Source organism: Corvus moneduloides, chromosome 10 (genome assembly GCF_009650955.1).
Source record: "Corvus moneduloides isolate bCorMon1 chromosome 10, bCorMon1.pri, whole genome shotgun sequence".
Lineage (NCBI taxonomy): Eukaryota > Metazoa > Chordata > Aves > Passeriformes > Corvidae > Corvus > Corvus moneduloides.
The window spans coordinates 27574373-27587109 of NC_045485.1; the positions used below are offsets into that span (position 1 = coordinate 27574373).

Below are 12737 nucleotides of genomic sequence, written 5' to 3' on the forward strand. Positions count from 1 at the left end.
AAATTTTGGGATTTTTTAGAAGTCCACTGGCCCCAGGATGAAAAGAGAGAGGAAGCACTGGGCATCCTGGAAGGCAGCTGGGACCTGAGAGAGGAGCACCAGGTGTGCCTGGCCAAGGGCTCAGAGGGCAACACCGTGTGACCCTGTCCCCGACAGCCCTGGGGACACCCTGTCCTGCAGCCCTGGGCCCCTCATCACTGCCAGCCCTCAACAGCTGCTCCACATGCCGACACCCCAGGACAGGAGGACGAGGCCATTAGCAGGGTAAATAATTACAAGAAGGACAGTGCCTGATGTGAACCCTCTGCTCTGACAGCCAGTGCAACAGCAAAGACATAAATCCCGTGAGTGGAACACAAACACCCCTCACCAAAACCACCAGGCTGTGAACAGGCACCTGGGCACAGGAACATCCCCAACACCCCAGTGTTTACCCACAGCCACGGTCGCAGAAAGGAAAGCCAAACCCAAAACAACACTGAGCACGGCAAAGCAGCCTCTGAGACAGCACTTGCACCAGAAGCAATGCTGAAGGAGTGGTCAGGAGATAGAATTTTTTAAAAAGTGAAAGAATGATTTAAAAAGAGGAAGCTTAGGGAAGATAAGTAACTGTTCCAGGCACACAAAACCACACACCCCTCCCTCAGTGACACACATTTAGAAGACACTCGAGAGGAGACCAGAGCACAGCAAACCACAGAAGGTGAGTCTCTAAGTGTGAACATTTGTAAATTTTAACTTATCGTTGCTTCAAACTGACTGAGAGAAACAGCTGGGCTTACAGCAGGCTAGAAAGGAGCTGAAAATGTTACTGTGAACATGCAATGGGGTTGGGTGTTTCAAATGTAGCAAGGAGACCAACATGAATGCAATGTTATTACCTTAAATACAGCTGTTTCAAAATGTATACACAAATTTTATTAACAGTTTTCAGGAATTTCTAACTCCATTTGATAAAAAAAAGGTGCTTCCAAACAAGTTCTCTGTATCATATCCTTAATAAATTATTTAATACCTTGTATTATTACTAGACTATTTTGACTTGTTATTGTAGATTAGTGTTAATAAAACTGTTCATTTTTATTGTGTTACTGAACTTTATGTTGTAAGCAGAAAAAATTAACATAGAGCTCAGACACTTGTGTAGTTCTGTATTTCCTATTTCTTTTTCCTAGTGTTTCTGATTAAATGCTACCGCTCCCAGGAGTCTGTAAGCCTATTAAAATATTAAGATTATTACTGAGAAATCCTTTCCTGCTCCCTATGAAATGAAACCACAAATCTGAACTATGCATACCCAAATTAGGAACACAAACCAGGAGGGGAAACAGCAACTGAGGCAGTTTGTGATTCTCATAAGATGTGGATTTGCATCTGAAAGGTTTCCACTCTCCCTTTACAAAGTAAAAGCCAAAAATACAGCATATGGGAACCCAATTCTTTTTAAATTTAAAAATCAAGGAACTGAACATTCAAGCATAAAACTTCACAAACTCAAAACACGTTTGTGCCTCTCCCCGCATCAAAAGAAACCTTCACAGAGCACTACAGCTGCGACAGCTGAGATTTTGCAGGTTTTCCATCCAGCACTGCCTGTACTGCAGCCGAGGTGCCCCAGGAACCCAATCAGGCACCGCCGACCCGCGAAGGCAGCGGGGTAAGGGGGATCCGATGCCGCGGCTGCACCGAGAGCGTCCCGCACTGCGGGCAGAGCAGCCCCTGAGCTGACCCAGACGGGAGAGGGGTCAGCCCCTGCTCCCCGCAGCACAGACCCGGGACCGCACATCCTCCGGGGACCGCACACCCTCCGGGGACCGAACACCCGCCGGGGACCGCACACCCGCCGGGGACCGCACACCCGCCGGGGACCGCACCTCCTCCGGGTACTGCACCTCCTCCGGGTACCGCACACCCTCCGGGGACGGCACATCCTCCAGGGACCGCACATCCTCCGGGGACCGCACCTCCTCCGGGTACCGCACACCCTCCGGGTACCGCACACCCTCCGGGGACGGCACATCCTCCGGGTACCGCACACCCTCCGGGGACGGCACATCCTCCGGGTACCGCACACCCTCCGGGGACCGCACACCCTTCGGGGACCGCACATCCTCCGGGGACCGCACACCCTCCGGGGACGGCACACCCTCCAGGGACCGCACATCCTCCGGGTACCGCACACCCTCCGGGTACCGCACACCCTCCGGGGACGGCACATCCTCCGGGTACCGCACCTCCTCCGGGTACTGCACCTCCTCCGGGGACCGCACACCCTCCGGGGACGGCACATCCTCCAGGGACCGCACCTCCTCCGGGGACCGCACACCCTCCGGGTACCGCACATCCTCCGGGTACCGCACACCCTCCGGGGACCGCACATCCTCCAGGGACCGCACATCCTCCGGGTACCGCACACCCTCCGGGGACCGCACATCCTCCAGGGACCGCACACCCTCCGGGGACTGCCCTGCCCCACCCCGCCCGAGGCTGCGACGGCACCGCCCGGCCCCGCACGCTGCCCTGGCACGGACAGGGGAACTGCATCAGCGAAGCGAAGGCTGCAAAGGCCACGGCGATTTCCACGGGAGGCAAAGTAAAGGGAAACCCCAGTAGCCCGCATCAGTCTGTGCACAGAGGTGAGAGCAATCCCTTCACCACCCACCTGAACAGGTCTCCAAACTTGCTTCTCAGGTGGCTGCAGGACACGTACAGGTCGTAAAGGTAAGCTAAAATGCACCGTTCTGGAGAGGAACACTCAGAAGGATTTACAACGTGCTTCACCACCCCACACAACCTGCAAACAAAACCATCCTGAGTTTGTTCCAATGCACCAGAGAAACGTGTCCCATACTGCCATAGATCATATAAACCCCTCTGTCAGCTGGGGAACGTGACCGACCCTCATCAGGCTGACAGGCTTCATGTGACATTTGGTGTCATCTGTGGCAGAGGCCCTCAGGGAGCCCAGGGCAGAGTGGGGCCAGCGGGCAGGAAATCAAGATGCACAACCCCTCCTGAGCCAAGGCTACAAAGGGTGGGGGTCCCACCAGCCCCGGCAGTGGGGTGCAGCCTGTGGAGGCGAATCATCCTCCCCTCTCCCCCGAGCTCACCTACAGCCCCCCACCAGCACTGTGACACCTGCTCCCACTGCCTGAACCTAAATGCTTTTTCTGCTTAAGAGATACCAAAACACTCTTTGGAAAGGTTCAGGTGCCACCAACCCTTCGAAGACTTGCGCGGTCTGCTCGGAGCTGAGGATGAGGCAGGCGTGGTACCGCCGCAGCACAGCCACGATGCAGACGCACAGCCCCGTGGTGTAGCTCCCAGCCAGGCTGGACGACTTGAGCAGCAGCTCGGCCTCCACCACGCTCAGCTCGTTCAGCAGCTGAGAATACACACAAACAACAAACTGAAAGTAACGCCCAAGTTAGGCACCTGGAACAGGAGCAAGAAAAAAAAAACATTAAGGATAAACTGTGTGGCAAACAAAAATGCAATTCACTATTCACTAGAGAACAAGGAGCAGTGGGAGCAAAATAAATGGTTAAAGTAGAAAAACCATCCCTCAGAACTACTCAGAAATCCATGGTATTTCAGGCAATCAGATGTATTACTGAGTGATTCGATGGTTCAGTCCAAAACAGCAAAGCCCATCCTAAAATCCTTTGTGTTAAAATAATCTAGAATTTTATTAATTTTGAAAGATTTAAAAATAAAATGCATGTATTGATTCTCCACAACTACCACAGTACAAGAGAATGGGGAAGTGCCCAGCATTCTGTTTCAGAGGACAGGAAACTGAAACAGATACAAGCACATGGCATCAAATCTGAGTAATTTGCAGTCCAGATCTTGGGGTTTTTCTGGCTTCGTAGAAAATGTACTGCAGCTTTGTCCTGACATAACTCCCCAAAATGAACTCTGCTCACCTGTACTGCAAAGTCTATAAGTCCATTGATGTTCAGTGCTGGCTCCATGAGATCGAAGATGAGCTGGATGTGGTGAGCCAAGGGCAGGTGGTATGATGTTCCTGAGGCAAAGCTAGTGATCTGCTCGAGGACATTGCTGGAGATCTGGGAAAAGGAACATCAAAAGTCAGATGTGACTGAGGGCTCCTCAGGTACAGCAGCACTCTGAAGGTCACCATTTGCCACAGTACCTGAGATGTCACCTGATGTTGATCGAAATAGGACAACTGCTGCAGTTTTGTGAACACGGTCTCCAGGGTTGGAAACGCCTCTGGTTTGTTCTTCCTGGCCTTCTGTCCTTCATCCTCAACTGAACAGATATAAAAGGTTATATAAAATTATCAGTAATTTTATATTTAATGGAGCCCTAGCAGGTTTAGATCGTTACTGACTTAAAAGACAATAAAAATCTTAGTAAGTTTTACTCATGACTACACAAACCCTACTTGCCCCAATTTTCCATTATAACTGGGACAGATACACCAGAGCATGGAGCACTGTCAGAGCTACTGCGAGGATATCCCAGTGCGAAGAGGTGACACCCCAGAAAAGCTGCAAGCAGTCACTCAGTGCTACAGGAGGCCAGGGACATGCATCACTCACATTCCAGGCTTTAGCCCAACACAAGTTTGTTTGCAGCCAGTTGCTACAAGGGAAAACTGAGGTTTCTGGCAGTGGTGGCCGCTGGTCATCCCACGGCCCCGTGGGGCAGGACAGCAGCCCCTGCCTGTGCTGCAGGGCTCTGCTCAGCCCCTCTCCCAGTGACTGCCAAGCGCTGGAAAACCAAATTATGGGATGACGTGCACGGCTCCAGACAATATGCTGAGCACCTCACAGCTCCTGTGAGCTTCGCTACCAGTGACCCAACAGCAGTGTTAGAGCATTTACCACCCATTTCTGTAGTGCTCTTCTTGTTCAGGATTTTGAGGATGTCCTTGGTAATCTTCTTCAGCTGATGCTTTGCTTCATCACGCTCCTTACCCACACCATAAAGGAGAATCATGCGCTGGTTACACTCATGGCTTGAGGATTCATCCTGAAAAGGGCAGATACAAGTGAAGTCTCTTTGCCTGTCCCTGTCATCACCTACGGAAACCTGAGCAGCCCAGAGTGCGGCAAACAACTGACTCCAACACAAAAACATCTCCCGTGGCTGTCACCAGGGAGGAAACAGTGCCAAAGGGAATCACTGAAGAGTGGTGTAAAAGCACAGTTGGGAAAATGCAACCTGCTATTATGAATTCCGTGTGTATCTACAAGGACAGAGTCAGAGGATGCAAATGGATGCCCCTCCAAACTGCTCCCTGGATCAATATTCTGCAGCAGATCAGTAAATAGAAGACAGATGTTTAGAAACTCTGTGACACTACATACAAATCTTTGAAAAAAAAGATGCAGCCCAACTCCTAAAGTTCTGTCTTGCACATCCCAAAGAAATTGAAATATGTGTAGTTTATTTCATTGCAACTGTTTATACTTAGTCTTTCAGTTAAATGTATATATCATACAATGTTGACATACTGTATGTAGCTTAAAAACTTGAAGCACTGCTCTACAAAATCACACAAGGTAAAAATATTTCCTTCAGTAATAACCTTCTCCAAAGTAACCAATCACTACTTCTTTCAAGTGCTTTAAAAGTTTTAAGAAACAAGTCTGTGTACAGGAATAACACTAAGGAATCACAAGGCCAAAGGGGCCGACAGGAATGCAGCTCTGCGCGCAGAAAAGTTGCACCATCTGACAAATCCCCGTTCCCTTTACAAATAGTGCCTCTGAGAGTCAGTGAAAGGCAGGAAGTAAAACACTAATTATTTCTTAAAATTTCATTTCTCTCTCTTTTCTGCAGAAAACAGAAGCAGAAGCTCATAGTGCATCACCTGGAATCTGCAGCTGTCACTGGCTAAGAAACCAGTTCACAACCACAGGAAGGTCTCAGCCTCAGGGCTGGGATGCTCAGCTGCTCCTCCCGCCTCTCCCTGCTCCGAGGGATTCCACAGGAACACTCCTGCCCACTCCCATGGTGAAGAGCTGGAGGGACTGCCAAGGACCCCCCCTCACTGACCCCAGCTTCCACCGCAGGGAACACCCACGTTCCTCCGCTTCTCCCGGTACCGTTCCCTTGGCTCTTGGGGGGAGAATGTGTCCCTGCTCAGGGAGGGCTTGTTCCAATAGGATTGGACTTGGCAGATGAACCTGTTTCATTCTTCAAAGCAAAAGCCAATTTTTTCTACCTTATAGGAAGAAATAAATCTTTGCCAGGGATGTGGGCATCAGCTGAGAGCACATCAGCTCCCCCGAGTGCCTGTTTTACACAGGCAGAGCCCAGACAGAGATACAGTCACATAAACAACCACATCGCTACACATCTGAGAGTTGCCCTGGCCCAGCCAGGGCCCCACCCGCTGAGTGCATTTGTTCACAACACGATTCAAAGCTGACTGAAAAGGCTGAAGCCTCATAAAAGATAAAACTCACAATTTCTTTTGGTTTTCTGTTTGTTTCTCCAGGGAGAGGGAATACCACAGTGCAAATGAAAGCCACAACCCAATTCAGCTCCTCCAGGAATGACAGCAACTGCACCAGTGACAGCAGGATCAGCCAAGTCATCTTCCCTTTACTCTACACGTTTCTGTTCCTGGTGGGGATCACCATGAATAGCCTGGCAATGTGGGTCTTCTTTAAAATATCCAGTAAATCCAACTTCATCATCTTCCTCAAGAACACTGTCATTTCTGACCTCCTCATGATCTTGACTTTTCCATTTAAGATCCTCAGTGATGCAAAGCTGGTATCCTGGGTCTTGCGAGGGTTTGTGTGCCAGGTCACCCAGGTTGTGTTTTACTTCACCATGTACATCAGCATCTTGTTTCTTGGTCTCATAACTATTGATCGCTATCAGAAAGCCACCTCACCATTCAGAACATCAACTCCACGGAGTCTTTCAGCTGCCAAGATCCTGTCCACAGCAATCTGGGTATCAATGTTTGCTCTCTCGTTACCCAACATGATTTTAACTAATAAGAAGAAAACAGCCAAGAACGTAAGGAAGTGTGCTCTCCTGAAATCAGAGTTTGGCTTAGTCTGGCATGAAATTGTAAACTACATTTGCCAGTTCATCTTCTGGGTTAACTTAGCAGTCATAGTGGTATGTTACATCCTCATCAGCAAGGAACTGTACAAATCCTATAAAAGGACACGATGCACAGGGAAGGCATCCAAGAAGACTGTCAATCTCAAGGTTTTCATAATCATTGCTGTGTTCTTTATTTGTTTTGTGCCATTCCACTTTACCAGAATCCCCTACACCTTGAGCCAAACGAGAGATGTGTTTGACTGCTCTGCTCAGAACACCCTGTTCTACCTGAAGGAGACCACACTGTGGCTGACGTCCCTCAATGCCTGCCTGGACCCATTCATATACTTTTTCCTTTGCAAATCATTTAGGAAATCCTTGCTAGACATGCTGTGCAAGCACATGGCAGGGCTCGGAGCACGGACAAAGGAGCAGAACGAGAGGGATGACACAGACGAGACGCCGCTCTAGAACTCAGGACTCCACACGCCCCTTCCTGGCCACACACGTTTATTGAGAGTGGAAGGAGCACAAATCCATGAAGCGTATCTAGAACTTCACCAACTTCTTTAGAAACAGTCCTGCAGATGAAGCATGAGCACCTGGAACCACCACCACTGGTTGCAAAACTAGAAAGCTTAAATAACAGGAGTCCCCCTGCCCCCAACCTCCATCCTTGCCAAAACAGGAGCTCCCCTGACCCCAACCATGTCTGTCAGAACTGCTGGGAAGAATCTGAACTTAAAGGTGGAACTGTGAAGAAAACTTAAAACAGAATCATGAAATGCTACAGATGATATCGTGAACTGTAAAGATTTTGCAGAAACAGCTAAACTTGGGGAGAGTGAAGTCCATGAAAACACAGGATCTGAGAAATGCAGATAAATCCACAGGAGATGTGATTTTTCAATACAGGGAGTTGTCACCTTGTATGCAACGGGCAGACAAACAGAAACCCAGGCCAGATGTAGAGCAGCCATTTGTGCAAATTTTTGGTAACAGAATAACACTCGGCTTATCTCATTCTATGCTTGCAGTTCCTAATCCATTGACCAGTAATTAATAGTTGTACGTCAGAGGAAATTATTTCATAATCAGGCTTATCTTGATATGAATTAAACCCCCAGCTCCTTCCCCTTACTACATAAATAAACAAATCTGTATACTTTCACAGAGAAGAATATATTATATTAGAAAACATACGAAGACTCTATTTACATCATACTGAGATCTTGGGGAAAGATAGGCTCATGGTAACTTCTTTACTGATGATTAAGGGCAGCTTTTTTCACTATACAAAATACTCAACCACTTCCCCTTTTGCATTTGGAAAACTTGAAAAAAAACCAGGGAAGTATCTTCAAGTACATGACATTTTGAGGTATCACAACAATTGCACATGAAATAGATTGTGGGCTATTGGAATAAATTGTGGTTCATTTATCAGCACTTGCAAACAGCTCCAATTGAGCAGCATGGGTCACTGTCACACGAGAGCTCATTCTGCCAAAGCCATTGCCTGTCCACCCTTCCTGGTACGTGTCCCTGCCTGCCAGGGCACTTCTACAACTGAAACCCAATTTCCCAAGAAGTTAAAAGGCAGCTCTCTTGTTGCTCACTTGCTGCCACACTCGGCCTTGGGGTCTGTGCCTCTCTGATAACCCGCTGGGATGAATTAACCCTTCCACAAATTGTTTCATGCCCTGCTCGTGCTGGTCCCTGCTCCAGCTGATACAATCAGTAGCTGGGTTCTACCACAGAGCTCAGGACACCAGGATTTCCCTGGAAACAGTGTCCAGCCACCCTGGAGCATGCTCCCCCATCAGCCCACAGGCACCAGGCCAGATCAGCTCCCATTAATGCCCAGGGAGGGAAGTGCCAAATGCCCCACTCCCACCCAGTACTCACTCCATGCATTTTTTGCACCTATACATGGAGAGAGAGTGGCAATTACCCGGGAGCTGCTTTCCCTGATCAGGTGAGCTGTCCAGACAACAGACACACCTGTCCCCCAGAGCCACCACTGATGGGGTATGCAGAGGTACATGGTACCTGCTGCCTCTGACAGCTGGGAACAGCATCAAGAACTCAGCTTGGAAGACAACATGGAAGGCACTGCCTTGGACATCAGTCCTGGGGCATTGCAGTGGACTGTGACCCCCTTACACAGTCACCAGGGGGTGAACAGAAGCCAGATCGGGCAGCCAGGGACACATCACCCTGATGGCAGTGCTGAGGGTGAGCTTCATCCCAGCCATCCTCAAGGCTGTTTGCTCTCAACAGCCGTTTAACACTGACACCAGCACCTACATTAACCAAAATGTCCCAGGTACTGATGCACAAACTACCTGTCACAGCTGCAGCCTGAGCACCTCATGAAGCAATCCACGGCTGTCTCAGGAAACCGCCTGAACACGAGCCACTTACCACACAGCAGCGAGCCCTGAGCCAGAGCTGTCACATGAGCAGGCAGGAATAAACTTACACAAACAGCTCTGTTCACAGAGAAATGCACCGAATTCCAGCATTATACCCAACAAACACATCATCAATCCACAGCTTCCCACACAGCAGTAGCTCCTGCCAGGACCAGAAAGTGGCTGTAAGTGGCACAGTGCCTACATGGGCCAAAATAAACCAGGAATCCATTCTGGAGATGCAAAGTCAAGCTCAGGTCCATGTGTCAGTAATACCAGGCTGCAGGGAGAGGGGGCAGTCCCTGAGCATGTTGGTGCACATGGTTTTGTAGCTGAGCACCCACTGTAAGGTGGCTCTGAGCAGACTCCTGTCACATATTGGCAATGACTAGTGCCATCCAGAACATGGAATTCACACACAAACAACAGCTAGGAGCTATATTTGAGGATTATCATCGAACGCTGTCAGGAAACACTCTGTGTTTGTTCATCCTACCAGTGCAGGTGTAGCACTGTCCACGCACACACAAACCCAAAAATAGGTCTGTCTTGAGGGACAGGGTCAGGTTTCCTTTTCTCGTTTAGGAGAAGATGGTCTGCTTTCTCATACAGAGCAAGGGGAAGAGACAAAAGCAATAGCAAATATGACTAACTCAGGCGACACGTGAAAATGAGGAAGGAAACCACACACCACACCAACAGAAAAAGTCTCATCTTTCTACACATTTCCCCACTCTTAATACTTTGCTCGAGGCTTCTGCTGGCAGAGGAACAGCGGATGAGATGGGGACAGCCACAGAGGCCTCTGCAACAGCTGCGGCAGGTTTGTCCAGGTACTTGCACGGTCAGAGTGTTCAGGGGGTGTGACGGGGCGCTCAGGGCTGAGGGCCACCTGTGTGCATCTGACCTTGGAAATGCTACCTAAAGCTGTGCTGAGAAAGGAAAACAGCGGGTGCTTGGAAAGAATTACGAGAAGTCACTTACCCAGAAGTGGCTGGCTTTTGGGCCATGGCTCTTGACATTTCTATTCAATGCTAAAATACATTTCTATGGAAAGACCAATGGTGCTCCAGGCAATCTGCTCTTATACCCTGCTATGACATTACCCTAGACCTCCAGAATAAGTATGAACCTTTCTAACTTTCCAGTGGATGTTAGCTTATAAGCAATCTAAATTTCTGCAAAGATTTAGATTTTCCATGAATCAGAAGAGAAATTGGTTGGTCTGTTTAACGTATGCTCAGGTTTTGTGTTCATTCATGCAAACCTGCTGTCACTGCAAGAACATGTAATACTACATACAGAAGGTTATGTTTTGTGTTCTCTCCCTCCTTTTCGCCCAAGTCTACTTCAAACGATGGGAGATTCTGCAAACACGAGCATTGTTGGTAACACCAGTGGAGCACCCTCCTCTGCACAGTGCCCCCGCGACACCACCATCACCCACCTGCTCTTCCCAGTGCTGTACACGCTCATCTTCCTCCTGGGACTCACATGAATAGCCTGGCTTGCTGGGCTTTCTTCCACATTCCAAGCACATCAACTTTCATTGTCTACTTGAAAAATATCTTAGTTTCTGATTTTATAATGACCCTGATGCTTCCTCTGAAGATCCTGACAGACTCTGGCCTGGGACCATGGCAGCTCAAAGCCTTTGTCTGTCGCTTCTCAGCCGTAATATTCTACGACACCATGTACATTAGCATAGTGCTGCTCGGGCTCATTGCTTTCGACAGATTTCTCAAGATTGTGAGACCTTTTGGGAAGTTCTGGGTGCAAAATCTGACCTCAGCAAAGATCCTCGCAAGTCTGGTCTGGCTCTTTTTCCTGGCTCTCTCTCTCCCCAACGTGATCTTGTCCAACAAGACAGCGACGCCCCAGTCCGTGAGGAAGTGCGCCTCCTTGAAGAGTTACCTCGGACTCAAATGGCACGAAGCCGTCAACTACATCTGTCAGTTCATCTTCTGGACTGTCCTCATCCTCATGTTGCTCTTTTATATAATTATTGCCAAAAAGGTGTATGAGTCTTACATAAAAACACAGAAGAAAGGCAACAAAAGCGAAAAACGGATCAAGGGGAAAGTATTCATCATTTTTACTGTGTTCTTCTTATGCTTTGCCCCCTTCCACTTCAGCAGGGTCCCCTACACCCTGAGCCAAACAAGTGCCCACATGGACTGCTGCCTGCAGAACCAGCTCTTCGTGGCCAAAGAGAGCACGCTGTGGCTGGCAGCCACCAACATCTGCATGGACCCCCTGATCTACATGTTCCTGTGCAGGCCCTTTGTGGAGAAGGTGTTGTACAGGAGGGTAAAGACTCTTCAGAGAATGGTCCAGACAAACCCAAAAACTGAACTGGACACGCAAGTGTCTCCTACTGAGTCTTGATTCTGCAGCTGCACGCTCTACTCTGCACGTTCATAGAGAACTTGAAAAATAGTTTGGTTTACTTCTGCTGAAGAACACAAAAGGGTATCTGCCAAGTAATATTAATATTCAATAAATGCAGCAAAATAGATTTTCTATGTATACTCACTGCATAGCCTTAATGGGCAAAAGGCTCTTGCTCAAACTGCCTAAGACAATCCACAGGTTAATTCTCTCTGCTTTAAACTAAAACAACTCACTTGCTAACACCTGAGCAGCTCACTGACTCTGCCTGCTTCCAAGGGCAATTCAACTTTCTTGGGGATTAAACCCCAGAGCTGCTGACTGTGTATGTCAGTAATTCCTACCCTGAGCGTCAGCTTGGCTACACATCAAGAGTAGGGAAGAGGAGGAACAGAGGGATGGACACAGTCCCTTCCCATCCTCCTCACCTCTCTCACACATGTAATTACTTTCCTACCACCCACACTGTTTCACCATCCTTCCTCTCTGCTCCCAGCAGGACTTTGGTGGAGGACAGTGTTGGCAATACCTCAGCTGCCCCCAGTACATGCTCCTCGTCCGGGCGAGCAGAGCACCCAGGACTGAGTCCCCCACAAAGGGGGCCCCAGACCCAGGTGGGGCTCAGCCCCACCCCACCACTCACCAGAGAGGAACACCCAGAGACGTCCCCTTGGTGGCATGTTCACCCTTCCCAGTCCCAACAACAGGCAAAGAGAAGGGAGCCAAGGAACACTGCCTGAGCCTCCCCATCCAGAGAATCCCCCTCCACCCAGCTCACCAGAGCACTCACAGAGCTCTCCCTTGGCTATCCCACAGGGACTGTCCCTGGAGAAAAACTACTTTCTAATCCAAAATTCTGGAATTTATGTTACTATTTCAAGGCAG

At 49.0% G+C, this 12737-nt stretch overlaps 3 protein-coding genes across 3 annotated transcripts in view; 2 read left to right on the top strand and 1 right to left on the bottom strand.

The window, feature by feature from the left end:
• The window catches only part of MED12L (mediator complex subunit 12L), a 102070-nt gene that overhangs the window by 23833 nt on the left and 65500 nt on the right, over positions 1–12737 (bottom strand). The window contains exons 15-19 of the mRNA XM_032119988.1: positions 4857–5004; positions 4160–4278; positions 3930–4073; positions 3222–3385; positions 2663–2794 (exon numbers count right to left, since the gene is read on the bottom strand). Of these exons, the coding sequence (XP_031975879.1) occupies positions 2663–2794; positions 3222–3385; positions 3930–4073; positions 4160–4278; positions 4857–5004 (707 nt within the window). The remainder of the gene's footprint in view (positions 1–2662; positions 2795–3221; positions 3386–3929; positions 4074–4159; positions 4279–4856; positions 5005–12737) is intronic.
• Positions 606–8067, top strand: P2RY12 (purinergic receptor P2Y12). The gene is made up of 3 exons (XM_032119031.1): positions 606–703; positions 5818–6079; positions 6479–8067. The coding sequence occupies exons 2-3, from the start codon at positions 5989–5991 to the stop codon at positions 7513–7515; spliced, it is 1128 nt and encodes a 375-aa protein (XP_031974922.1). The 5' UTR covers positions 606–703; positions 5818–5988; the 3' UTR covers positions 7516–8067.
• Positions 10191–11979, top strand: P2RY13 (purinergic receptor P2Y13). The gene is given in 3 exon segments (XM_032119032.1): positions 10191–10294; positions 10806–10951; positions 10954–11979. Coding segments are annotated over 3 exon segments (1092 nt in total). The 5' UTR covers positions 10191–10244; the 3' UTR covers positions 11850–11979.

What these genes read in the sequence shown, in the direction of transcription:
- P2RY12 (XM_032119031.1), top strand. Translation starts at nt 5,989, where the DNA reads ATGGTGAAGAGCTGGAGGGACTGCCAAGGACCCCCCCTCACTGACCCC. An exon ending in ACGTTCCTCCGCTTCTCCCG is followed by an intron (nt 6,080 to 6,478) that starts GTACCGTTCCCT and finishes TTGTTTCTCCAG; the next exon opens with GGAGAGGGAATACCACAGTG.